Below are 27,467 nucleotides of genomic sequence, written 5' to 3' on the forward strand. Positions count from 1 at the left end.
AAGCGCTCTGCGTGCTTTATTCCCTGCTTCTTTTTGTGTCATGACGTCCTTTTTCGTCCAACAAATATCTGAGGGGAAAAACACAGGCCGCACCTTTCAAGCAACACTATGTAAGTATTGCTATAGATCATGTCGCTGTGAAGCAAATGCCTGTTTATTTATTTATTTATTTATTTTAAATAAGTCCTCGGTCCTCGTTTTCCGTAGGTACCTGTAACTCCAGGATTCAGATATAGATCTGATGCCATTATTATAATAATTATATTATCGTATATATATATATATATACAGTATACATGTATGTATATACATATATATACATATATATAGATAGAGAGATAGATAGACAGATAGATAGATAGATAGATAGATAGATAGATAGATATGTATACATCCATCCATTTCCTACCGCTTTATCCTCATAAACATAAAAACGTATTTACATTCCATACGTTTCAAACATGACTATGTGGTTTTTTGGTTGTTTTTTTTTCAACATCAAAACGTATTTTGTTAAAAATGTTATGCACGCACAAATTTAGTTGAACGTATAAATTGCATGTTACCCCTCATTAGCTCATTACCTGAAAAATGTTCCCACTCTTTAATGAGTCTCTTTCAAGCATTAAAATGTTTTGGGTAATATCCCGACATCCAATCATTTCAGGATTCAAGCAACAGTCAACAGTCTTCTTTGTTTTTAAGTAATGTATGTTTGCACCTCAATTAAACTTATTTAGTTGTTTTAAATAACCAACCCTTGATGTATTAATAGATTAAACACGTGTGTGGTTATATTTATTTGTATCTATTTTTTTTTTACATGTACTCGGTGGCATCACAGTGCAGGCTAACATAATCTGCAGTGCCACCCTGTGGTTTAATTATGCCACTGCAGAACATTACACTCTGTGTCCCCATCCTTCTTTTCCTTTTTTAAAATAACGTGTTACTTTAAGTCCGTTGGGCTTTTATAGATATGTTTATTAATATAACTACTTTGAAAATACAAAACACAAAGTAATTCCACACTTAATGTTGGTAGAAAAGTTTTAATCTGGATAAACATGTCATTTTTTATTACACACACACGTTTAAACAAAGACACCTCTGCCTCAGGTAGGCACCTCCAGTTCTCGCGAGAAGAGAGACAGAGGTGAGAACTTATTCGTCCTCGCTCTTGTCACGGCTCTCCTGTAAGTGTAGCGTTTGCCGAAGCGGAGGCCGAACGGGTTGAAGTTGAACTTGCTCCGTCGGTCGTTACACAGCAGCTGCCGCGGCTCCTCGTTCTCTCTCAGGGAGAAACAGAGGCTCGGTTCCTCCGCCACGAAGTCTGCCGCCGCCGCCGCCGCTGCCGCTGCGCCGCCTCTCCGGTGAGCGGACAGGAGGTCTGACCCTGAGGAAACACGTGACACACAAACAGGTGAGTCCACGTGAAGGAACAAACAAGACAGGCTAACAAGAAGGAAGTGAAAAAACTAAACAAAAACAAAATGACAGGCTATTATAGCTGACTTGTGCTTTAATATCGATGAATTATTCCAGGATAATTCAAAACAAATGACTCTTTGTCTTTAGGAGTATTATATTTTAAATTCCATAACTAATTTCTGACTATAATGAACTTTCTTTTCACAGTTTTATGTTGTTTGTGTATACCACTGTTTATTTCTAGTCATATTTGTTTGATTGATTTTTATGATTCCTCTGTATATTGCATATGTATATATATATATATATATATATATATATATATATATATATATATATATATACATCATCAAATATTGACTGTATATGTATATATAAATATATATATGTGTACATATATTTATATTTCCAGTGGAGTAACAAATTGCCTTTGACAACCCTAACCCACATTGACTTGTGTTACTCTAACTGATCAGTTGTTAAATTAATTTTTTTTAAATCTGTCATATTCTTTGGGCTGCAACTAATGATTATTTTCATAATCGATTAATCTGTCCATTATTTTCTCGATTAATCAAGTAGTTGTTTGGTCCGAAAATGTTGATCTCAAACCTGGAAATGATGTTCTCGAATGTCTTGTTTTGTCTACAAACCAAAAATGATGATTTAGTGATTTCTTTGTTATATGGAGCAAAGGGAACAGAAAATATTCACATTTAAGAAGCTGAAAAATGAAAAATTATTGTTTAAAAAAATGTACTTTTGAATTGGAGTGTTTGTTTAAAAATGAAAGCGATCTTGCTGCTTATTTCAGCTTCTTAAATGTGAATATTGTCGCTTTCCTTTGCTTCATATAACAAAGAAATCATTAAAACTGAATCATGTTTAGTTTGTGGACAAAAACAAGACATCTGAGAACAGCATGGACCAAACAACTACTCCTTAATCCAGTAAATAATTGACGGATTAATTAATGATGGCAGCACTGGAATACACAATTAATGCCATTCTGTATGTTCATATTGTTTAAAAAATTTCTTTTTTTATGTCACAAATGCATTCTTCTTTTTTTTGTTTGTTTGTTATTGCTCTTTTATTAGTAAATGAGTGCTGTTTGTTTATATCCCCTTGTCCTTTTTGTACTTAATTTTGAATGAGCTATTTTTAACTTTTACTTGATTTTCTTTTGCCTGATAATTTTACTTGTACGTCACCCAAATCTCATCAAACTAATACTTTCAATTGAGTAGAATATTTTAAGACACTTTCGACCTCTGTGTGTGTACATATATATGATGTTGTAAAGTCGACACACACACTGATCTCTGTGGTCTTATATATTATCAAACTGTCTATATTAACAACATGTGTGTGGAGTCTGTCATGTCTTGAACCTGCAGTAATATTTAGACCTTTTTCATAGTAGATATTTGTCGAAATAACGGGACAAACACTCACAGGTTTTTTACCAGTAACATAAATGATGGTTTCATTTCAGGTTTAAGAGAAATAATTGACAGTTTAACCTATAGAAGCATTTTTTTCCAGAGACAGATGAATCAATTATGAAATAATCATTAGTTGCAGCCCCATACATGATGTTATACGTTGTCATTTGTAGTGAATCGTAACGTTTGAAAAGGCTTAATGATGCATTTTTTAAAAATGTAAAAAAAGATTTGATGTAAAATATACTCTAAGTGCTGTCTTGCTCCTCAGGTCACCCACCTGTTGCTCGCGTCCTCTGCGTGTCATATCGTGGCAGATCCACTCCCACGCTCGCTCCGTCCTGACCCACCATCAGGCCACACACCACAGCCAGAGCCACGAGCCTCATGTTTGACCACAACATTCAGATCGTCCGTCTGTGTGAGAGTGTTCATCAGCTCCGCAGGTACTGACGCCTTCCCTCCATCAGACCTGTTTTATGTTTCCACCAGGTGACCTCGGCCACTTCCTGCTCTCAGCCAATCACGGCCGCCCGCGCGTCTCTGTACTGTAAATTGCGGCGCTGTCCGCCACCTCTGGTGCTGAAATGCATCATTCATCACCTCTTCTCAGAAATGCTCGCAGCTTCGGTTGCATTCTCCGCGCACGTTGGGAAAATGGAGAAGTCGTGGATCGCTTTTGAATGAAATGACAGACAGAGAGAGAAAGGACGCAGGGATGTCGACACGTAATTGCACAGACCGGTTTGTGGATTAGCTGCAGAGCAGAGTTAAGATACAGTGTAATATGTAACATTTCTGCATTAAAATACCCCAAAACACCGAAACTAATGGTACATACTTTGTTGAGCGACCCTCGTGTGCAGGATAAAGTGGTAGAGGATGGATGGACGTCGTGTATCTGTCACTAATTGATCATGACTACGCTGAAGCTCTCCCCAAATAGTACAAACGTACAACATACTCTGCATGTACCTTAATACCACAAAAAAATTGGAATTTAAATTTCATCCTACTGCAGTAGAGGCACTAAAGCCTCAAAAGTGAAAGTGGCCTCTGTAACTCATTAACTGTGGGCCTCACAGGAGAACCAGAGATTGTTTGTTGCGGTATTAACTGGTGATAGGTTAGGGGTCACGCTTTGTTTCCTTAAAAGGATAGCTGCACAAAACGGTGTGGGTGTGTGTGTGTGTGTCTTAAAAGTAACAGTGAATTAAGTGGATTCACTTTTGAATTGTGACATAGTGAAAGTTTAAAGTGCTGCTCGTCATCACAGATAGATAAGAACACAGGCATGTGACTGTATGATACATGTTTGAGGTGTTGACGTTGGCTAAAAAATTTAACTAGTATAGAAACCAGGAAACCCACATTCAGCATTTCCTACTATAAATAGTATTATAATAATAATAATAATAATAATAATAAATAATAAATGGTACCACTTTCATTCATTGGGAAATACTGCCTGCTTTCATTCATCACCATTTCACAATCAAACGTGTGTGTGTGTGTTCCTCAGTAGGAGGGGGTGGGAGCTCTTTTCTTCTCCTGTTGCCCTTGCTCTGCTCAGGTCCTTCACCCGCACGTCTGTTTGAGGGATTTCTCTTCACACTGCCACAGATCTGCTGATCAGATCAGGTCATTCCAGCCGCTGCGTCCTGCTCCTCCACGACTCTCGCCATGCCGCTGTCTCGGTCCTTGTCCATGACGTCCCTGAGCGGGGTGCTGCCGGCCTGGGAGGAGGATGAGCTGCCCGTGGAGGACCTGCTGCTCTTCGAGGTGGCCTGGGAGGTCACCAACAAAGGTCACCGACATTCTCAGACACTCAGCTGCAGTGAGCTGTAGACAACTTTCTCCTGATACTGATTACACACTGTCTGTTTATTTCAAATGTAAAGCTTTCATTTAGGTTAGTTGGCTGCCGTTCCGTGTACAATAATAATCATAAATTTGAATTCATTGCACAAAAGGATTTGAATACCTTTTTTGGGGAGGGGTTAGCCTATAAGTGAATCGTAACAAGTGTAAGTGACTATGCGTTTGCTGAAATCTGTCTATATTAGTCATATATATTTTCTTTTTTTCCCCCGTAAAAGTGACTCTTTGCCCCCCTCTCCCCAAAGAGCAAATATTGTGAAACGTGCAGAGAATAGAGTCAGAGTCTAGTCGCGCTGAAGAGTTAAACATTAAATTACTGATAAGTCATGACTGACGGATTCTCCTCATGTGTTTGTCATGAATATCATTACAAGTTCAGACACGGAAGAATTCATGTAGACACACAGAAAGCACAGAAAAGTGATGAATGAATCAAAATACCAGTGTAGAGTAGCTGTGGATACTACTACTTTTACTGCAACTACCGTTATTATGCTAATACTGACTTAATAAGTAAACAATAAAGAAATAAGGGTAATAATTATAATCATAACATCGTGATGGATGGATGATTGGTAGATGGATAAATAAAGAAAAGAAAAGGATCCAGAATCCAGCCTTGAGGTACACCGGGTTCTGTAATCAAATCAAGAACTGATGGTTACAAAGAAGCTAATAATTCTGCTTTGAGGTTCTTGACAGACACACACACACACACACACACACACAGCATGGTGCCCAGCTCGGTGCCCAGCTCCTCTAGTTTAACCCAAGTTGAATGATATGAAATATTGTTGATTAGATTTACTGTATTAATGTGTTTGGGTAATATAATAATATTTATTTATAAATATATAGATCATTTTACTGAGTGCCCCTTCTGTGACCTATTTGTAAATCAGTTAAAACTTAATTTTTACTGCATTTTCACAGAGTTTTGAGTGTTGAAAATGAGTGTAGAGTTTATGAGTTTCTAAAGCATCATGCACACGCTCTTGTTATCAAACAGTTCACAGGTTATTGGTCATAGGTTGGGTTATCAGCAGCCCCCTCTGATATAAACAGCGCTCTATGATGCAGTTTGGACGTCATTATGAGCTCAGAGTCGTTTTTTCTCTCAATATTTGTCTTTTTGCTGCCAAATGGGTGTCTGGGTAAAATATTTCCCTGCGTTTTAGTCTGAAAGGAAAATAGGAGAAGAAAAACACTGCTGTGTCAGCCACGTGATTACTGGGCATCAGTGTGAACAAATATTTAGCCTGTAAACATCAGATAAACACAGGATTTACATTTGATTTTATCTTTATCCAGCATTTAGCGAAGGTTTTTTTTGGTTGTTTAATACAAAAAATGACGTCTGTATTATTCGCATGTGCACTTGTGTGTGCATGTTGTTGTTTTCTTTTGTTTTTGCATGGATGGACCACAGGGAGAGTAGCCGTAACCCTGGCTACACCGTGGTTACACATCCCCATTTGCATGCTTATTCAATGTAAATGAACTGACAGCGTGATTTCATGAGATGATATTAGGCAATTTATCATTTCAGTTCAAATATAATTTTTTCTGAATGAAAATACCCTCCATGAAAAACTTAATTTAGAAAGAATTCTTAATATTTATTTACAATTTTTTTTTTCCTTTTGCAGCCTGATGCTAATTATTTAATATCCTTATTGCTCGTTATATCATAGTCCAGTAAAACAAATGTAAATGACTGATAATGGCTGAATACATTTCTTACTGAAGCATCATAAGTATAAAACACTGGTAGTAATTAGCAAAGTTTAATAAAACAAAAAGCATAGATTTGGGACATAGAACCTGAGACTAAAGAACTGTAACTGATAAATCTGTGACTTTTGTTCATATGCTGTAAGTAGAACAACGTCAAACCTCAATTGTTGCTTCTTTTTATTATTGTCGTTTGTTATTTAAAGATGTCTTCCTCTCGCTATAGTGGGAGGAATCTACACAGTGATCCAGACCAAGGCGAAGATCACGATGGACGAGTGGGGGGAGAACTACTTCATGATGGGGCCGTACTTTGAGCAGAACTTCAAGACACAGGTGGAAGCCTGCGAGCCGCCCAACCCCGCCATCAGGAAGGCCATGGAGTCTCTCATCCACAATGGCTGCCAGGTGTGTGTGTGTATCTGTATTTGTTACCTCTTTAGAACATATTCTCTCATAAACACTGACCTTGTCAGGACCAGTTGTCCTCATGGAGACCAAAAACCTGGTCCTAATGCCAGAGCCTCATTTCTGAGGAACTGGTGAAGCTCAGGGGTTACGATTTGAATTGTGGTTAGGTGAAGGTTAGGGTTAGGCATGGACTGGTTATGGCTTTGTTTAGGCTGCCCAAATGGACAGCGGTGAATTAAAGGCATAGTTTGGGGTATTTTTAAGTGGGGCAGCTTCTTGTGTTGCATTATTAACACTGCTATTCACTTCTTCAGTTTGCTGTCCTGTCCTCATTGACATGAAAACACTGTGCAAATCTAGTTCAGATTTTCTTGTTTCTCTCGTTTTAATCTGGCTGTTGACTGACTGCAGGTCACACATGACTGTGTCACATATTCTAATACTGAAAATATCAATAATAATAAAAATAATAATCCTACTACCAATATCATTGATCAGTGGGCTATCCATGTACGCATGAGGCAGCTTTCTCCCCACAGTGAGCATGTGAGCATGGTCACTAGAATGTTCACCTTCTCAACTGCTCGCAATTGCAAGTGTATATTTAGTCAATCACATGGCAGCAACTCGTTGTATTTAGGCATGTGGACATGGGACCTGCTGAAGTTCATACTGAGCATTAGAGGAAGAAATATGTTTCAAGTGACTTTGAACATGCCATGAAATATTCCAAGTTGGAAACTTTCCATGGGAATTAATACATACTTGACATTTTGGAGAATGGGCTTCATGTGGCTTCAGGTTTGTGATGTCCTGTGATAGAGGAATGCACAGTGTAGGGGGTGTGGCCTCAATAGCCCTGCAGTACTGTGAGTAGTGTGTCTGTGATTGAGGAATAGCATTGTTATGCTACTGTATTTGCATCAAAACTGATTGTTTTAGCTGAAGATCATGCTACAATATATTATTGACCAACTATATTTCAGTTCCTTCAATTTTGAAAATGTCCCGTTAATTCCCATGGAGTATTTCCTATTTTGAAGACCTACGTCCTATTCCTATTGTGCAACCCTACGTGCTGTACAGACTGTACTTGACTTGACATGGTTGTTGGTGCCAGACTGTGTCAGCTGGTCTGCTGCGGTCTGAAAAAGACAAAGCATGGAGTGAGTGTCAGTTGTCTTGTTAATCAGAGGAGACTGGTTTGAAATGATAGAAAAACTAACTCAAAATAACCTGCTTGTTACAGCCAAGGTATGATTAAGGTGATCTGACAACACTCATCATTTTAGGCCTTGTAACAGCAGAAATCCACACCAGGAGCCAGTTTATTAGGTGTTGTTTTGTTGACCTCGTGGCATGTGAAGATGTGCAATGTCTTCCAAACCAACACTGTCACTGCCGAAAGTACAACCAGTGTGGCTTCTCGCGACCCAGTGATGATCAGCCACTAGATGGCAGCAATATACTAGAGACCCTGATGATCCTGGACATTCATTAACTGTTCAGAAAAAAAAACACATACAGAGAAACACAGAAATGTGCCAAATACAGTATCTTATATGTGAGATACTGTATATGTCAAGCAACTGTGGCTTGTGGTCATCCATTATAAATTTGTGTGTCAGTGGCGAGTCACTGTGAGCGTCTGTGTAAAACACAGACAGGTCTGTTAAAATGAAAACCCTGCATCATTGGGAGTTAATGCCTCTATTTAAAGCAAGAGTTTGTAGCTTTGCTGGACCTGCTGTAGGTGTAGTACACAATTCAGTGTCTGCAGCTCTCATTCAGTTATACACATTTTCCCACAGTGTCCCTACCCACTCACTACATTTAAGATGCTTTCAGACAGATGTCTCTGTACGGACATTACCAGCTCTCTCGTCAAACCTTTGTACTCATGTGAGAATGTGGCAGCATACTGCAAATTCTGGTTAAGGCACAGCAACGAATGGGCGAGTGTACTTTCTGCACGCACAAGCCATTTGAATCAGCTCGAATGTCCAGCTCCAAATCTGCATACATTATCCCGGGTTCATGAAAATTGTTATACGTGATGCAAGGACAGAGGTCCAGGTGCAGAGTGGGAATAAAAGAGACTCCATTCCTCCTGTTACAAGTCAGTGAGCCATTAAACTGTTAAACTAATGATGTGTTGCAGTGCAGGTTGAGTGACTGTCTTTCTTCGCCACTTAGGGTGGGCATTGAGGTTTCACAACATGACAAATTCGCCCTTATTCAGTTCACTCAACGGTGTGCAGGGCCTATGTATCATGTTTCCCCCCCTCTTACTTGAGTTAATGTGCATCTGAGCTGTAACAATAAGGGTCATTCTTAATAGTGTTGTTTTAAAGCTTTCCTCAAACTAGATTTACTGTGCAAATTATCGATGTGCTTCCCTATTTAACACTGTAATGATTAACCGTAGTTTGATGCATGCCTGTTGGCCCCGCCCTCCTCCGTGCTGCCACTGTATACACACAAATGCTCCCTCAGTCAGGTCTGATATTGTTTGACAGCGTCCGTTTTCAAATACAAACGATGTTACATCGTTTACACACTGATGAAAAGATGAAAAGAGTATTTTTCTGTAGAAAAAACAAAGTTCTAGTGTCTCATGGGGTTTTCTGTGTTTATGTTGATGCTACAGGTTCATTTTGGACGCTGGCTAATCGAGGGGAGCCCCTATGTGGTCCTGTTTGACATTGGCTCCGCTGCTTGGAACTTGGACCGGTGGAAGGGCGACCTGTGGCACACGTGCCACATTGGCCTGCCGTACCATGACCGCGAGGCCAACGACTCACTCATCCTGGGCTCCTTGATCGCCTGGTTCTTCAAAGAGGTCAGCCCGTGTTTGGTTTGATGTTTTGCTGTCCATAAAGCTTTACAGTAATGTAGTCACAGCGGGCGACCTCATGACCAGTCACCGTTTCATCTGCTATTCCAGCTGACGGACAACCTCGGAGACAAGCCAAATGTAGTTTGCCATTTCCATGAGTGGCAGGCAGGACTTGGGCTTATTCTCTCCCGCTCCCGTAGGATTCCCATGGCAACAGTGTTCACGACGCACGCCACCCTCTTGGGACGATACCTCTGTGCTGGGAATGCTGACTTTTATAACAACCTGGACAAGGTGAGAGTTATTGCAGTACCGACACCTACAGAAGTACTACTTTTTATATAGATGATCATGGTGACAAGAGCAAACATCAGGGCATTACATCAGGGCGTGTGAATCGCAACTTTAATTTGTGCATATTATATTATAACTTTTATAAAAGTCTTGGGAAAATTTCAGGAAATGTATTCACGCCAAAAAGTTCTCATACTGTCCCAGGTGTTGTTCCTATTCAGATATCACTCTTTTGCTGAGCACATGTGAACTACAAAGGTGATAAATGCAAAATATCTACAACAGTGACCTATAGCTGTCAAAACAGTTTCCAGCCGGGTATTACGGTCTTCTTTAAGGCATGTCCACCGCAGACCCTCGTTTTATCTGGTCCAGATGTGCCGTTAGACAACCCTAAACATAAAAAAATCCCTGAAAAACTCCTTTAAATTTGTGTGGACCAGACAAATTTCCCCTAAAGTTCAAAATGTCCTCACAAAAATAGAAAATAGAAATTTTGTACATTTTTTTGGACCTCACAAAAATATACTAAATACTTGTACACACACAAGTTTGTGCAGCTATTTCTCTGAGGACACTGCACTGACTTGTTTTCCATTTAGGCCAGAAAAGGCCCTAAAAAGGTAACAAATACAATTATACTCAGTCACACACATACATCAGAAAACATAACTTGACCTTTGACCCACCAGTTAATCACTTCTGTTATGTAGCAGCCGTCAGATGAATTATCACACTGTAAAGTTCAGGCCAAAACATTTACGGCCACTTAGAGCATCATTAGTGATACCGAGCCGTGTGGACAGGCCAGTGGGACGGTTTTGATTGGGCTCTGCTTTGCCCAAATCTGAAAGGTCAGCGTGGGCCTAAAGGTCACTCACTGTGTGGACGGATAATTGACATGGCCCTTATCTGTCAGTTATCCACTCAGTCTGAGCAGGAAGTCCAGAGGAACTGAGGGATTTACACAGTGTGAATATGCATTTCCAGCTTTGTTGACTGAAGAGAACAACAAACAAACTCAAAATATTATGGAATGAAGAACGATGTCATATAATTAGGACTTGCAGTTATACAAAATATTTCTTCTGTGGACATTACATTGACTTACAGTCATTTCCTGGATACTTTCTCTGACCTTAACCATAACTACTACTGACCTAACAACATGTCTTCACCTGAAAATGTAATAATTGACATTATGGGGACTTACTTTTTGCACACACAATTTGATTTCACTGGGGCCATACCAGTCAAATAATAAGCATAATAACCTATAAACAATAAGAACTCCAAATTTTTCCTTCGTTTCACATTTTATGAAGTCTCTTTTTACAAAACAAATTATGAACAACCTCAAATTTATTGAGATAAATACCATTAAATGGTAAAGTTAAATATTGCTGATATAGTAGCGAAATGCCTTAACCTAATTCTAACCACAACCCTAAAACCAGGTCTTAATCCTCAAAAAGCCTGTTTAGTAAGCCAGCCGACTAAAGACATGTACACACCCACACACACACACTAGCCCCTTACCCATTACAAATAAATACCTAACCTAAACCAAATTATAACCATAACCTTAAAACCAGGTCTTAACCCCCAAAATGCCTGTTAAAGTTGTGAGGACCAGCCAAAATGTCCTCACTTTCCCAAAATGTCTTCACTCCCTATGGTTTATACGTATTCACAAAGATACACACGCAGGGGCCTCAGACAGTCGTCGTCATCATCATCATCATCATCATCACACTGACCTTTCACCCACCTGTTAATCATAATTGTTGTGTCATTGTATGTCTGTTATGCTGCAGCTACGCTACTGAAACGGAGCAGAGTGGATCGATAGACAGTGAAAAATTATAATTATTTAATAGAGTGTGTGTGTGTGTGTGTGTGTCATAGTTCAACGTTGACAAGGAGGCAGGTGAGAGACAGATCTACCATCGCTACTGTCTGGAGAGAGCTGCGGTCCACTGTGCTCACGTCTTCACCACAGTGTCAGAGATCACCGCTGTGGAGGCCAACCACATGCTGCACAGGAGGCCAGGTGGGGAAACTGACATAAGTTTAAATATTAATATTTAAACTTATGTTTAAATATTTTTATTGCAACGCTCCTTTTGCTGTCTTGATGGTACAGATGTGGTGACCCCAAACGGGCTGAACGTGAAGAAGTTCTCAGCCATGCACGAGTTTCAAAACCTGCACTCCACCAGCAAGGCACGCATCCAGGAGTTTATCAGAGGACACTTTTATGGGTATATATGTTTTTTTTTATTTCTCCTATTTCTGGACTCATCATCATCTAAAAAGGATGTACGTGGGTTGTAACTACCGCTTGTCTTCTCACAGTCACCTCGACTTCAACCTGGATAAAACCCTTTTCTTCTTTATTGCTGGCCGCTATGAGTTCTCCAACAAGGGAGCTGATATTTTCCTCGAGTCACTGTCCAGACTAAACTACCTACTGCAGGTAGGATGAAAGCACTGGTGTCATGTCCTCCTGACACTGTAACGATGGGGAAGGCGGTTTAGCTTGTCTCCTCCATTGTCACATCAAAACAATGTACTGTACCATCACTGTGTTATTTTTCTGATGGACCAAAAAGCATTCAAAGTGAATCTAAGACCAGTATTTATTTCAGACAGTCTGATGTGCTTCTTGGCTGTATATTAAGTTATATTGAGTTCATTTTTACATTTCTGTATAGAATGCATTCTTGTCCAAGTCTTTAATTCAGTGTTTCCTGTGTGTTAAAGCAGGGCAATATGTAAAACATGCAGAGCAGTGGTCCCCAAGGACCAAGGTTGAGAATCACCAATATTAGTCCTGTCTCCACTCAACGTCCTGTTCTCTCCTTCCTCCCCTTCCTTACTCTCTCCACAGGTCCACAAAAACGATGTAACAGTGGTGGTGTTTTTCATAATGCCAGCACAAACCAACAACTTCAATGTGGAGTCACTGAAGGGCCAAGCGATACGCAAACAGCTCTGGTATGTCACACTGTAGCTTGAATTACAGTACATTGATAATAGTGGCAAACAGAATATTCCAGGTATAAGGATGAAGCAGGTAGGCAGCAAACATCACTTCAAGTACTTAAAGGGATAGTTCAGATGTTTGAACATTAAGTTGTATGACACAGAACCCAGGAGAAGAGTGGTTGCAATAAATGATGCACGTCATTTAATTAAGCTCCGGTTCGGAGCTGAGAAAAGTAGTTATGGGAGAGAGCTTGGGTCACATAACTAACCGCATGCATATGTTATGTCCACTCAGCTCCCTCCACAATCACTTATCAACTGTTTACAGGAAATAAAATCTTGGTTGACCTCTAACCTGCTCCAACTAAACAGCCGGAAGACAGAGTTGATTGTGGTGGGTTCGCAACCTGGGTGTCATTTTGGACTCAACTCCATCATTTGACACACACATCAAATCTGTCCCAAAATCTGTATTTTTCCACCTCAAAAATATCTCCCGACTCCGACCATCGCTCACTGACTCTGTCCCTGAGACCCTCATCCATTCCTTCATCACATCACGCCTGGACTACTGTAATGCCGTCCTGTTTGGGGTCCTGAAGAAAACCCTGGATAGGCTCCAACACGTCCAGAACTCTGCTGCTAGGGTTCTCACTCGGACCAAACCTTGGCAACACATCACCCCCACACTGAAACAACTGCACTGGCCCCCCATTAAGTTCCGGATCGCTTTCAAGCTTCTCCTCCTTTGCTATAAGTCTCTCCATAAACTTGCTCCACATTATCTGTCCGACCTCCTCCATGTGCACTGTCCCTCCCGGAACCTACGACCAGGCACCAACTCTGGAGTCATTTAAATCGCTGTTGAAGCTACACCTGCTCCTGCAAGTTTTTGCCACCTGATTGTTTGTTAGAGTATCTGTCCTCAACTGTACAGAGACCTTGGGTTTTGTAACGGGAATTTCTCCTCTCTGCAGCTTCAGGGGCCGTCCACGCGGCAGACACTAGAACGCGTCCTGTCTGAGATATCACACACACACGGGTGGAAAAAAAGGGATGAATCCTAAAATATAGACAGGAGAAAACGAAATCTTTTCAGTGATTGTGTTCCGCACACAGTCGGCTGCACTGCACATCTGTGTGTGTGTGTATGCGTGTGTGTGTGGCTCCAAACTTAAACAAACAGACATTATGTCCCTTTCTTTCCCCCGGCTTTGTTCATTGTGTCTGTCTACTCTGAAACACCGTGAACTGTGCGGCTGTCCGGCGTAGGGATATGGACCAAAAAATAGTGCCAGATTGACAGTGCGATCCGACATACTGATGGACAGAAGTTTTATTGTTCAAATGTGTTAACATAAACACTTTCTCTGCTCCAAACCGGGGCGAGATCTCTGAACCGGAGCCTCGTTAAATGTTTCAGCAACGTTGCATCCACTTTCCTCCTGGGGTCTGTGTCATACAACTTAATGTTCAAAATCCAAATTATCCCTTCAAGGAACACCTGCCCACCTGCTGTCATGTGATCAATTATATGGCAGCAGTGCAGTGTATAAAAATCAGGAGTTCCAGTTAACGTTACTGTTAAATCCAAACATCTGACTGATGATCTCTGTGACTTTGACTCAACATTGTTGGTGTCAGTTTGGCTGGTTACATTGTTTGTGTTCTCTTGAAGATAAAACCTAAACTAGTCTAAGTCTGGAATTAAATGTGTTAGGGATTAGTGATGCGTTTCTCAGGCTGGTTTCCATTTTCCTCTGACAGGGACACCGCTCACATTGTGAAAGAGAAGTTTGGAAAGAAGCTGTATGATGCTCTGTTAAAGTAAGTATGTGTGAACCCACAGCGTTCTTGACGAGATTACATTGATCTCAAACGGCTGCACGGCTCTGTGATTCTCTGTATGAAGACTATGTTTTGTGCTCTGTCCTCTGTCCCTCCTCAGAGGGAGCATCCCTGACATGAACTCCATCCTGGAGCGAGACGACTTCACCATGATGAAGAGAGCCATCTACGCCACTCAGGTACTGCAGCCTGTTTGTGCTGCAGATTTGTGTTTGTGTAGTACTCGCATACACACACACGCCTATACAGTACATATACACAGGGGTTTCGAGTATGAGGGCAATACTGATGGTGAGGGAGCAAAGGGAGAGGACCTTAAGTGGGAAATTAATGTTTCCCCTTTTATCCAACTCTAAAGATTGTCTGACAAAACTCCCATACTACACATGATCAGGTCACATGATCCTGTGTGTATATATAAGGATATGTAATCTCGAAAAAGAAAATTTTTTTGCTCAATATTCTACATTAGCAAAATAGCTGGTGACTGGTGATGGAGCAGTTTTGGCTGTTTATATACCATGGTATATTTATTGTATACTTTGATGTTTTTATCGGAAAAATGATCGTTTTAAGCAAGACTGCATATAGTGTACAGTAACAAAATGAGTAGCTAAATCTGCGTTTTGGTAAGAGGGTGTGGCGGTTTCTCTCCATTTAAACAGGCCGTGATTTCTAATCACTAATTGATTGATTATTTTTAAGGCTGATCGTAGGTATCAGACCAACACTGAGACGGAACCCCCTGGTTGGGGAGAAGGAAGGATGTTAGGGCGGTGGGAGGAAGAAGGCTGAGGGAGGCTTGGTCGGGATATATAAAAGTTTGGGTAGTAATTGAATTGTTAAACCTACTTTAATCAATCACCTTAATTTAATCCTCTAACACCAGGACTTCCTTTCGTGTGTGGTTTGCACAGAGATGACATACACAATATTTACACAAACACACGTATGTTTTTGTATAGATTATTACTAACAACACACATATAAGAATATTTATGTACGTGTATGTGAATGCATCCTTACTATAAATTATATATTGACATTTTACATGTATGTTATATTGTATCTATGTATAGAAAATAGCAGGTAGACGATGCTGCGGAAGATGGATCTCCATACTCTTTTAGACTGTAATTTTATGAATGGCTGAGACATTTCCTCAGCAGTGGTCGATGTGAGCGATGGCCTCTGCTCTAGATGAATTACAGGAAGACCTGAGGGGGGGATCCCATGGAGCACATAGCATGAATGAACGTCACAGCTTAGTTTGATTACCTTCCTCTGGCCCAGACAGTGGGTCAATAGCCTTGCTGTGTCCAGGTGATGTATGTTACAGCATGCAGTTACAAGCTCTGAGTCCACACAAAAGGTCTCCCTCAATTAAATTAATTTATGCCAACGTCAATATTTCAGGGGCTGGAAATGAAGTGTGAGTGCTATCGACTACTAGTGTGAGGAAGGTGATGGATAGGAGGCTCACGATGACTGCTGATTGGACCGTGTTGCTCTTGTGATTACTTCTCAGTTTGTCATTTATTTCATTGGTCGCCCTCTTCATTTGTCTTGCACTCCCACTTTTATATTACGGCCTTGTTTATTTCACAAACTTCCAAGAGCAGCTATAGGAAGGATATTGTGCTGTATAGTCGCTCCACCTTTAAATATTTGAAGTGTCACTGCACCTGTACGTCCATTATTTTTTTTATTGGTATATTCTGTTTCCGTGTATGTTAAACTGTCAAATTACCCTCCCGACAGGTGGAGTTTAATTGTTGGGATTGCCAGCATGTGTGTGAAGTAGATTATAAATTAGTGTCAGTGTCACAATGTTTCTGTCATCATAAAAACAAATCATAAAAACAAGTTTTTCATCTAGTTTCTCAGTTGTCAGCACCTCAAAAGTGAAAATACTACCCATATTTATGTTTGTATAAGTGTATAATCACTTTAAAATGAAATCATTTGGATCTGATATGCTCTCGGAGAGAGAGAGAGAGAGAGAGAGAGAGACGGGTATTTTACAATTTCTCGCCATTAGATGTCACTATTTCTTACACACTGGACCCTTAAGTCAAATCCATCCGTTTCCTACGAAGTTAGAGCTCCTTCAAAGTAAATGGCGCTGACTCAGACGCATTATATCATATCATTGCACTAATTAAGCGTGTTGATGCTTTATGCCGTATGATACATGAGCACAGACATGTAATCATTTACACTGATGGGAACTGAGCGGACGCTGTTTTCCGCTGAGACACATCGGGAGAAGTCATACTTTTAGTGATTGCTGCTGTGGAGACATGGATTATCTGTCGTGTTTTGTTCACGGCAGACTACAACACCAGTCGGCCTCCTGTCCTGATGCATGGGGAACAAGCTATGTTAAATGATTAATTGAATCACATTATTACCCCTAAGGGGAGAAATGGATTGGCAGTGTTTTTTTACAGGCTACACAGCAAAACTCAAAAGGATTAGTTTCTAGGGCTGGTTTGTTGTGTACTCCCAGCTGATTGGGAATCCTCTGATGACGGGGAAATGGTTTCCTCAGGAGCGCTTGTAAATGAGAGGCTGAAACTCCCAAGAACACTGAGGAACACTGTTGAAGATCTTCAAACCTTTAGATGTAGGCAACTGGACTTAAGGTGAAGACATTTCGTCTCTCATCCATGAGACAACAAGACAGGACGAGACTACGGAGGCTCAATACCTGGAGCTTGTCACTAGCTATTCAGGACCGAAGAAGCATTTTGGATGAGAGGTGCAACCTCTTCAGCTTTGTTATTGAGTTGGTCATGAATCACATACATCAAGTCATGGACTGTTTATATGACACACTCTCATTCTCTGCCATCAGTGGGCAACACCACTGGCTTTCAGACACGTCAGTTTATAATTAAGTCTATGAGGTCTCCAAATATGGCCCCACTTCAAGTCAAACACTTGGTAAATAGTCAGTATCAGTTGACTACATAGCAAGAGGTGCTAAAGGGATTGGAATGTAACGCTCTAAATAAATACAGACCATATACCATTATAAGAAGCATCGTAGTTGATGTATCTGTGTGTAAGGCAAGATGGGTTGAACATTTGTGGTTCAGCTTCCCTTTGCACTTGGATGTGACGCCATATCTGCCTTGAGCTACGCTGATATTACAACTGACCGAGACGTGCTTGTGATGGGCAGGAACCGCCTCTCTCTCCGTGAGGACTGGTCATCACTAATAGTCATATCAGGTTTCATTTAGGAAAAAAAAACTTCCTGTGAAAACAGGTTTTCTTTGACTGTTTTTTAACACACGCTCTTTTCTGCAGAGACACAGCCTCCCTCCAGTGACCACTCACAACATGTTGGAAGACTCAACAGATCCCATCCTGACCAATGTCAGGCGCATTGGCCTCTTCAACTCCAGGAGTGACCGTGTTAAGGTATAAAGCACATGCTGCATGTTCATTATTATATATATATATATATATATTTATATGTATGTATATATATATGTATGTATATATATATATATATATATATATTTATATGTATGTATGTATATCTATATATATATATATATATATATTTATATGTATGTATATATATATGTATGTATTCAAGATTCAAGATTCAAGATTCAAAGTGTTTATTGTCATATGCACAGTAAAGAAACACGTTTCCCTGTACAATGAAATTCTTACTTTGCTGTCCACTCACAAAACACCAGCATAAAGTAGAAAAAGAGATGCTTTTGTAGAAAAAAAAGTATAAATATACATAAGAAAAATATAAATATTACAAATAACTAAAATAACATATATGCATAAAATAAGTGTAAACATATGCATATATACAAGGAATAAGAGTATTACAAAAACAAACTAACATAACATATATGCATAAAATAAGTGTAAACATATGCATATAAACAAGAAATAAGAACTGTACATAAAGTGAACACTGGTTGTGCAATTTAACAGATTTAAAGTGACATGTTTCAGGGTTTAAAGTGACGGTAACAGATTAAAGTGACAGTTTAACCAGGTGACAGGATTATTGTAGTCCCGTTCAGATGTATGTATATACATATATATATATATATACATATATATATGTATATATATATATATGTATATATATATGTGTGTGTGTGTGTGTGTGTGTGTGTGTGTGTGTTATGTATCCTGAGGCTGTTCACTGTGTTTTTTTTTAAATGTGCCGTTTCAATAACCTTGAACTCGACTGTTGAACCTGTCCTTCTCTTGTCAGATCATCTTCCACCCTGAGTTCCTGTCCTCCACCAGTCCCCTGCTGCCAATGGACTATGAGGACTTTGTCCGTGGCTGTAACCTTGGAGTGTTTCCCTCATACTACGAGCCGTGGGGATACACACCCGGTAGCCTTTTAGCCTCACACCGCTGCCTGTCACACGCGAGTGCACGCGCGTTTAACCATGCATTCCCTTACATTTTGCACAGTGGACAAGTGGTTAGCACTGCTGCCTCACAGCAAGAAAATCCCACGTTTGAACCCTGTCCTTTCTGTGTTAAGTTTGCATGTTCTCCTCATGTTTGTGTGGGTTTCCTACCGCCATCACAACATGTGTGTGTGTGGAGGTCTGTGCCCACAAGCAAGGCACTAACATTCAATCTGGAGTTGGTTCCCAGGCGCTGCCTCCTGACTGCCCCTTGCTTCCAGTTCTAGGAATGTTCCTAGTAGATAGAGTCACTTTACCCTACCTTAAAGTGTCAGAGTTCAAATAATTCTTATTATATGAAGTCACCAAAAATTGACACACGACAACAACAAAAACATCCTTTCAACAATGTACTTAACTCAATCAATTTGTTAACTCATTATATTGAAATTAGTATAGCACTCTATGTATTCGACTATCTATCGGAGACACTTTGCATTTCAAAACCTGAAACCATCTTGTTTTTCGCTTGCAAAATGATTGTTATTATTAACTAGTTATTAAAATGGTTGCCAATTCATTTTAATATATGCGACTAATGAAAACATTGCGTTTATTTGAGCTGTACACTTGTGTTTTCCAGGTGAGTGTACCGTCATGGGCATTCCCAGTGTGACCACCAACCTGTCCGGCTTTGGCTGCTTCATGGAGGAGCATGTCTCCGACCCTGCTGCCTATGGTACGGACACACACGCACATATGCTATATGCACACAAATTTGAGTGACTATACATATATGTTCAACTTAAATGTGTCTTTTAGGCATTGGCATCCATTGTTTACTATCTAATCACTTGTACATTAGAGTTATTTATAGGGTGATAAATGCGTGATATAAATCCTCCTCCTTCTCTCAGGGATCTACATTGTGGACCGCCGGTTCTGTTCCCCTGAGGAGACCTGTAACCAGTTGACCCAGTACATGTTCAGTTTCTGCCAGCAGTCACGGCGTCAGCGCATCATCCAACGGAACCGCACTGAGAGACTGTCTGACCTGCTGGACTGGAGGTTCCTGGGCCGGGTGGGTTTTTGCTGCACCAGCAATCAAAAGCTTTGACATGAGCTGTATCAGGCAGGATAGGAGAGAGGGATACAGTCACTGAAAGTCAAAGACCATACTGGCTTGGGAACAACACAGGTGCGGGTACGAGCTGTGGTTCAGATGGAAAACACCACGTTAAGACTTATTTAAATAGAAAGGAGCACATCACAATAGTATTGACTGTGACTGGTTTGGGTTTCTGTCTAAAGCCCTTTTTCATCTGAGAAAAAAAAAAAAACACAACTCCAATGGGCAGCATTTGGAAAAAAATGACACCTGGGTGAATATGCTAATTTCACGTTTTACAACTCTATTTCGGCAGTCTGCGGTGGTCTGCACCTTTTCTACAACAAATTTATGAGACAGCAGTCCTGAGTTGTTCAGTTTAATGGCGTATTTCCACCGACGCGTCACGATTAGGTTTCATTTCCATTACAAAAAAGTACCTACTAACGTGGGTGGAGTCATCACTGCACGGCTGATTGAAACTGCGGTGACGTCGTTTTATACGCGACACACACACGAGTGACTAGTGACTTTACACCAGTGTTTAAGACATTAACATGAAAACAACATATGTAGGGAACGGATAAATCTCTATCAATTTGGGGGTCCTCGGTCCGAAAAATGTTGTCGACCCCTGCTTTAGAACCTTGGCTTGCTTCATTTATGTCCTTGGTCCTTGTGGATAAAATGCCTGCTTCAAACAGTGTATTCATCCCTTAATCCTGCCACAGTTTCTAGCTTAAACTTAAATAGTTTACAGCTGAAACTGTAATGACAGAAAAGCAAACACTACTGAAGAAAATTGCAAGATGTAATTGCTGACGTACATCTCTGCCGACTTGACAGTTCTACGTTCACGCCCGCCACCTGGCACTGAGCAGAGCTTTCCCCGAGAAGTACACGATGGACCCCATCACCCTGAAGGTTTGTCAATGAGAGTTTGTACATTTTGAGTATAGACCAGGGGTCTCAAACCTTACCTGGCAACTGTTCAGTGTGGATGGACAATTAAATGATATAACAATATTCCACCATGGCGCCGCAATAACTATATTTGTGACAATAATTTGCAGAATTTCAAAATAAAAGTGTTTTGATATTGAAAAATGTGTCGTTCACAAAAAACTATTTATGAATAATGGTAAAATAAGTGATAAAAATTATAATATAATGATAAATACATCATTATTATGTGATATTGATTAGAGGGCCACATAAAATCAATTGGCGGGCATGTTTGAGACGTCTGGTCTAGATGGAAGGATGATGAGGAAGTGTTTTAATGTAACATTTAATTTGATCCAAACATCTAAGGAGGACATTAGAATAAGAAATATTTAAAAAAAAAAAAGTTTTCTTATTTTAGTATGTTTTTAAAAAACGTATCTGACTACGTGTGTGAAATCCCTGAGACCCTGCAGCTCATCCTCCCTCCACACGATAACGTCTCTCATGTGCTCACTGACACAGATTGCACTCTGTCGGATTTGATCCACGTTTGTCGAGCTTTAATTGACAGCGTAACATTTGGATGAAGGACAAGTCGTCATTTTGGATGATGGTGCTGAGGCTGAACACTGTTGCGCTACATGAAACAAGACTGGTCTCCTTCCTCTGTCTCTTGTTCAGTTTATCGTTGGATTTGAAATTTGCAATTGTAATGTTTGGTTTTTGTCCACTAAAAGTGGATGTTTTGAGTAACATTGAGGTTTTTAGACTGGGGAAGGAATAATGGTAAGAGGAAAAATTAACAAAGGAGAGCAAAATTTGTAATTTGTAATGATGAAATGTAATCAGATTTTGCGTATAAGATAACCCTGAAGGTAATTCTTCAAGGCTTCCACTTCATTGTAAACAAAAGAAAATGAAAAGCTCCTCATTTTTCAATCATTTTATCTCCGTAGACAGAGGGTTACCGCTACCCACGCCCCTACTCGGTGCCACCCTCTCCTTCGGCCTCCGTCCACTCCACCCCTCACCACAGTGATGAGGAGGAGGATGAATATAATGATGATGAACACGAGCCCTACGATGAAGACTTGGAGGCGGAGAGGGACCGGCTGAATATCAAGGCTCCTTTTGTGCTGGGTGCTGTGCCTAATTGAGGTAGTTTGTGGGTTTATTCAGTGCCTCTGCTCAGTGTGTATGAAATAAACATGAAATGAAATGTAAATTGTATGGACTCTGCTGTTCGTCCCACCATAACACATCGCTTAGTTATTTAAAAAAACAAAACTATAGACCTCCACCTTCTGTAGTTCAGTTTAACTGTGGTGTTCCCCTGAGCTTTATGCTTGGCCCGCTGTTGTTTCCTTCTCTTTATAGACATTATAGATTAAAGATGTTGTCTTCAGCTACGACACAGATAACAGTCTTGTTTTCCACGGCAATACAATAATTACATCACCCTTAATAATTGCCAAAGTAAAATACAACTTTTTTTAAATTTAAATAGTGCTTGGTTTCTTTCATTATGTTTACACTGAAAACAAGATTGGTCATTGAAATGCATTTATCCCCCTAAAATGGTCAAATACATAACATAAAAAGCTATCTTTGAGTAAAACAAATATTTTGATTAATGGAAGTAACTGTGTTCAATCACGTGATCCAGTTCCACCATGTAAAATAATCCTGATCATTACCTTTTAGGGTTCCTGGTTCAAATCCCTGCTTGTTTAAGCATATACATATATATATATATATATATATATATATATATATGTGTGTAGTTATTTGAAATCATAGGTACATGACTGCGTTAAATATCCCCTAACCTTGATGCTTTCTGTTTTGCTTCCCAATCCAGGAGAAAAGTACATTATTAGAAAAGACATCAGTCGTCTATATTTTAACACATAATCATTAGCAAATCATCCTTGTTTTTCTTCTTCTCCTCTGGTCAAGACATTTTTGACAGGGATAGTGACGCCTTTTAGATTTGGCAATATTCAGCGTCTTTGAACCACAGCTGCAGCTCTGCTGACAACAGCTACAGGTGGTTGTCACAACAGACCAAAACAATACATGTTTCCATAATATGATTATTTTATGACTTAATGTAATACATTTCTTACATACAGCCCCCCTTAAATAGACCACTAAACTGGCTGTTTATTATAGAGGAGTGCGGTGAAGATGTTGACGTGTCTGATACTAATTCACAAGCATTTCATTTTACATCATTTTATGCTGTGTTCAGTAAACTTGGCTCCAACTAAAACACTGGAGTGAACTCTCTCTCAAAAAGTCTCCAAATCCACATCCATGTGGATCCATATTTATTTGTACACTTTTCTTACTGCAGTGTTCTCAGGGCACAGATAACGTCAGACCATCGGTGCTGTGAATTTCACTTCTTTTTATTAAAACATCACATTTCAAACATACAAAACAGCGGTTCAGAACGCGAACGAGTTCTACATCCAAAGACAAAGACGTTGGTTTTTTTCAGGCAAGTTTTACAAATGTATCAAAGACCGTCAGAAGAATTCCCTCTTCCACACCGGCAGCTCCTGGAAATACACCTCGTCTGGGTTTTCATCGGCTGGAAGACAAGGGAAATATTAACATGATTCGGTTATGGAATGGAAATGACGTGCAGTACGTCATCAGGAACTCCTTGGAGGTTCTTGACTGTAGCATGTGGAGCACTAGTAACAATTGCTCTGTTTTTTACTTGAAATTAGACATTTGTGATGATGTTTTAACCCCGTTTTGAATTTAATGTACATAAAAAGTCCTTAACTTAGCTAGTCTAAACTGTAAAAGCAGGAGATCAGAAAAGCTGGGTGGTAAAAGTCATTTTGTTGAAAAAAGTAGCACAGAAGTTTATAGCGGACACTGACAAATGTTGTGCACTATTTCATAGTTATTCTGTGAAGCAGGAGGGGGTTGAGCTTCAAAATGAGTTTAAATTCCGGAATAAATCAACAACAATTTTAGGAAAATTTAAGAAAAATGCAAACAAAAGAAAATCTTTTACATAATCAACTTTTTTTTTATATGGAGTCTCTCTGTTTTTGTAATTTTAGTGTAACCCTGTTCACAATATAAATCTTGACAGGCTAAAAATGTGTGCCTTATGAGACATTTCTCACAATGTTTTTCCTGGTGTTTCTGTAACACCTACGACGTGTGTTTGATGAATGAATCACAGGTACAGTGTGTAAGAATCGGTGACATCGAATGAACTTGCAAATCTGCAGTAAACCGAGGACTCCTTTTGCTCACCGCTCGCACAATATGTCAACGTCAACGTCAGCTGAGTTCCTATAGTGTGGTGTCGCGTTGTTCGCAGATGATTCCTTCTTTTGGACGAACTGAACTGAATCACTTACTGAAACGATTCGTTCCTAAACACCTCAATATTTAAGCAGAGGTTATAAATAAATAGCTCCAGCTGTTTTAAAGTCAGACATAAGCTGTTAGTTTACCTCTTAAGAGAGGATAGACTTTTTAATGCCTGGTTATTGACTGCAGGGATTTTAATTATTCATTTGCTTCTGTTTTATTATTATTCATGTACAGTATTTCTTTTGGTAACCTTAATCAACTTTATTCATTATGATTCGAAGTAAGATTATATAGAAATCACCATATGTGGACAAAGAATTAATAATCCATATATTTGTATAGCATTAAGTCGTCTCTCTCACCTCCCTCTCTGGCCTGCTGCAGGAAGTTGAGCAGGATGGTGGCCGCCTGGTCCACACTCAGCTTCTCTGTGTTCTGACTGCGCGTCTCTGACGGGAAACAAACACCAAGCACACATGAATGAGCTGCACATGTCAGGGAACCAGAAAAAAAGACAAATTCAGTTTGTCTATCGAATAAAAGAGGTCAACTTTACCCAAGTGTAACGTGTCATAGACATCTCCTTCCTTTCGGTCCTCTGAGATGAACCTGCGCCCCTCTAACAGGAGAAAAAACACACAAGAGTGTATTTATGTTCTTATAGCTACAGTTTCTTTGGAGGTGTAAAAAGAAAAGGAAAATGTGCACTTTTAATATGATATATGAATATTATATCTCACTCAGTAATATTCAGCCTGGCAAAACATTATAGTATTTATTTTTCTGCAAACCATAGGAAATGTTGCATGTGAACAAAGTCAAATTTGACAGATTGTTTCATATGTGTCACACAAACTGTTCTTTTTAAGTAAGGTTAAAATGTGTTCTCTTTTTGACATTATTATTTAATACATGGATTCACCTTAATTCATTATTATTATATACTTCTAATCCTGAGCACTCTAGAGCTCCATATAACACATGTATACAGTGAGTAAATACATACGTGTGCCCTTGAGGTATAGCATCGCCTGAGGGGTCCAGTTTCGTCTTTGGAAAGAGCCCTTTAATCAAAGGAGAACAGGATTTCTCACTTTAATGCATTTGTTTTCTGAACAATCGTCTGCAATACAAAGAAGAAGAAGAAAGCTGCTTTACCTTTGGCGCGCTCCACGACTGCGAGACAAAGGTCGAGAGAAGTAAAAGAGTGAGAAGGTAAGTTAACGTGATGGTCCTCACACCCTGAGACGGAAAAAGACAAACGGAAGCAGATATTTTGATTCATGTCAGGTTATAAAAATCATTCTGTGCAGTGCAAAACTGTTTACACTATAGCTTTAAAATCATGAGATGACATGAAAACATAAGAAAATACTAATGAGAATATGATTAGATGATAAAAAATGCACAAAATAAACAAAACCATAAAAACACTATCATGCAAAACAATAAAAAATACTAAATAACACATAACATTAAAAACACAATCATGCAAAACAATAAAAATCAGTAAATAACACACAAAATAAAAAAAAACACAATCATGCAAAACAATAAGAATCACTAAATAACACACAAAATAAAAAAACACAATCATGCAAAACAATAAAAATCACAAATAACACACAACATAAAAAACACAATCATGCAAAACAATAAAAATCATACAGAACAAAACTGTATTGTCAGACATGTGATGCATAAAATAGTCAAAAAATACTGGAGCAAACTTATAAATGATAAATTTTCTTGATGTGTATTCTTGTTGTGTTTGATCAAAAACTTATTATCTGTACAAAAGGAAACAACTTAACACCAAGAATGAAACCAAAAACTAGTTCTTCACTTACTTTCATTGTGCCACAGGTCCTGGAAGGGAGTCTGGTGTCCAATAGCGAGGCCGAGAGAGCTTCAGTCTAACTGCAGGTGGTGCTCCCTCCCTCTCTCTCTATCTCTGCATTTATATCCTCAGAAGCGAATGGCGTGTGTGTGTGCGTGTGTGTGTGTCGCTTCCCTGCACTCCTTTACGATGCCAGCATCTATAGGTCACGCCAATTTGATGAGACGGGGGGGCGGCGGCTGCAGTGAATGAGCCGATCAATACTGAGAGTGAATGAATCCATACAATACTGGTGGCTGAGTGCTGCAGTACACTGTAAATATTTCTGAAATAAAACAGCTGCTTCCAGCTCCAGGGCAGTTTTTCACAACTCACACACTAAAACTTGTTTTTATCTCTTAGTGAGGACACATCAGCGACCTAATGCATTCCCTAGCACCTTACCCTAACCTTAACTATCACAACTAAGTGCATAATCTTAACCTTAACTATCCCAACTAAGTGCATAATCTTAACCCTTGAAGTCGGGTTGAATTTGTGAAATTTGGAAATACAATATGTGGCCGTTCAAAGTTCACTTGGCTCCTATTTATGAACAAAAATCAAAGAAATACGGTCTATTTTGTGACTTTTTATGCAATATGCAATATAAAATGAATCGTAACTTTGTTAAGTCTGAAGATGTGACCTATTAGCACACACCCCCAGGATGTCCACATAAAGAGCGGTGTATTATTCCAACGACAGTTTACCAAATCTGTGCCGTGTGAGCACGAAAGCCCTTTCAAGTTGTGAGGCCGAGACAAAAAGGTCCCCACAAAAATAGGTTTTTATGTTTTTTGAGTGCACACACACACACCCTCTGTAGGAATATTGACATGTTTGGACTCTGCTCACTGGAGCAGAACACCAATAGATGAGAGCTGGATTATGAGTA

The 27,467-nt window shown here is 39.6% G+C and overlaps 3 protein-coding genes across 8 annotated transcripts; 1 reads left to right on the forward strand and 2 right to left on the reverse strand.

Annotated features, from left to right (window-relative positions):
* Nucleotides 1–61: 61 nt before the first annotated feature.
* gys2 (glycogen synthase 2) lies at nt 62–22,567 on the forward strand. 5 transcript variants are annotated; one of them, XM_044021623.1, is made up of 18 exons: nt 1,260–1,423; nt 3,151–3,325; nt 4,503–4,686; nt 6,721–6,902; nt 9,556–9,747; nt 9,853–10,038; nt 11,947–12,091; nt 12,185–12,302; nt 12,397–12,517; nt 12,932–13,038; nt 14,797–14,856; nt 14,978–15,056; nt 18,196–18,309; nt 19,139–19,265; nt 19,930–20,025; nt 20,204–20,367; nt 21,241–21,318; nt 22,299–22,567. In XM_044021623.1, the coding sequence occupies exons 3-18, from the start codon at nt 4,563–4,565 to the stop codon at nt 22,497–22,499; spliced, it is 2,094 nt and encodes a 697-aa protein (XP_043877558.1). In that variant the 5' UTR covers nt 1,260–1,423; nt 3,151–3,325; nt 4,503–4,562; the 3' UTR covers nt 22,500–22,567. The 5 variants fall into 5 exon arrangements, with proteins under 5 accessions (XP_043877557.1, XP_043877558.1, XP_043877555.1 ...); XM_044021622.1 differs by lacking the exons at nt 1,260–1,423; nt 3,151–3,325 and adding an exon at nt 62–110 and having other exon boundaries at nt 4,402–4,686; XM_044021620.1 differs by lacking the exon at nt 1,260–1,423 and having other exon boundaries at nt 3,262–3,325; nt 4,402–4,686.
* kiss2 (kisspeptin 2) lies at nt 1,042–3,324 on the reverse strand. The gene is made up of 2 exons (XM_044021626.1): nt 3,160–3,324; nt 1,042–1,396 (listed from the first exon to the last, which is right to left on the reverse strand). The coding sequence occupies exons 1-2, from the start codon at nt 3,281–3,283 to the stop codon at nt 1,116–1,118; spliced, it is 405 nt and encodes a 134-aa protein (XP_043877561.1). The 5' UTR covers nt 3,284–3,324; the 3' UTR covers nt 1,042–1,115.
* Nucleotides 22,568–23,740: 1,173 nt separating the features above from the next.
* On the reverse strand, nt 23,741–26,906 carry spx (spexin hormone). Of its 2 annotated transcripts, none has more exons than XM_044022247.1 (6): nt 26,541–26,906; nt 25,849–25,866; nt 25,697–25,754; nt 25,247–25,309; nt 25,053–25,139; nt 23,741–23,941 (listed from the first exon to the last, which is right to left on the reverse strand). In XM_044022247.1, the coding sequence occupies exons 1-6, from the start codon at nt 26,544–26,546 to the stop codon at nt 23,877–23,879; spliced, it is 297 nt and encodes a 98-aa protein (XP_043878182.1). In that variant the 5' UTR covers nt 26,547–26,906; the 3' UTR covers nt 23,741–23,876. The 2 variants fall into 2 exon arrangements, with proteins under 2 accessions (XP_043878182.1, XP_043878180.1); XM_044022245.1 differs by having other exon boundaries at nt 25,849–25,932.
* Nucleotides 26,907–27,467: the final 561 nt, after the last annotated feature.

The sequence above is a fragment of the Solea senegalensis genome, linkage group LG3 (genome assembly GCF_019176455.1).
Source record: "Solea senegalensis isolate Sse05_10M linkage group LG3, IFAPA_SoseM_1, whole genome shotgun sequence".
NCBI classification, from domain to species: domain Eukaryota; kingdom Metazoa; phylum Chordata; class Actinopteri; order Pleuronectiformes; family Soleidae; genus Solea; species Solea senegalensis.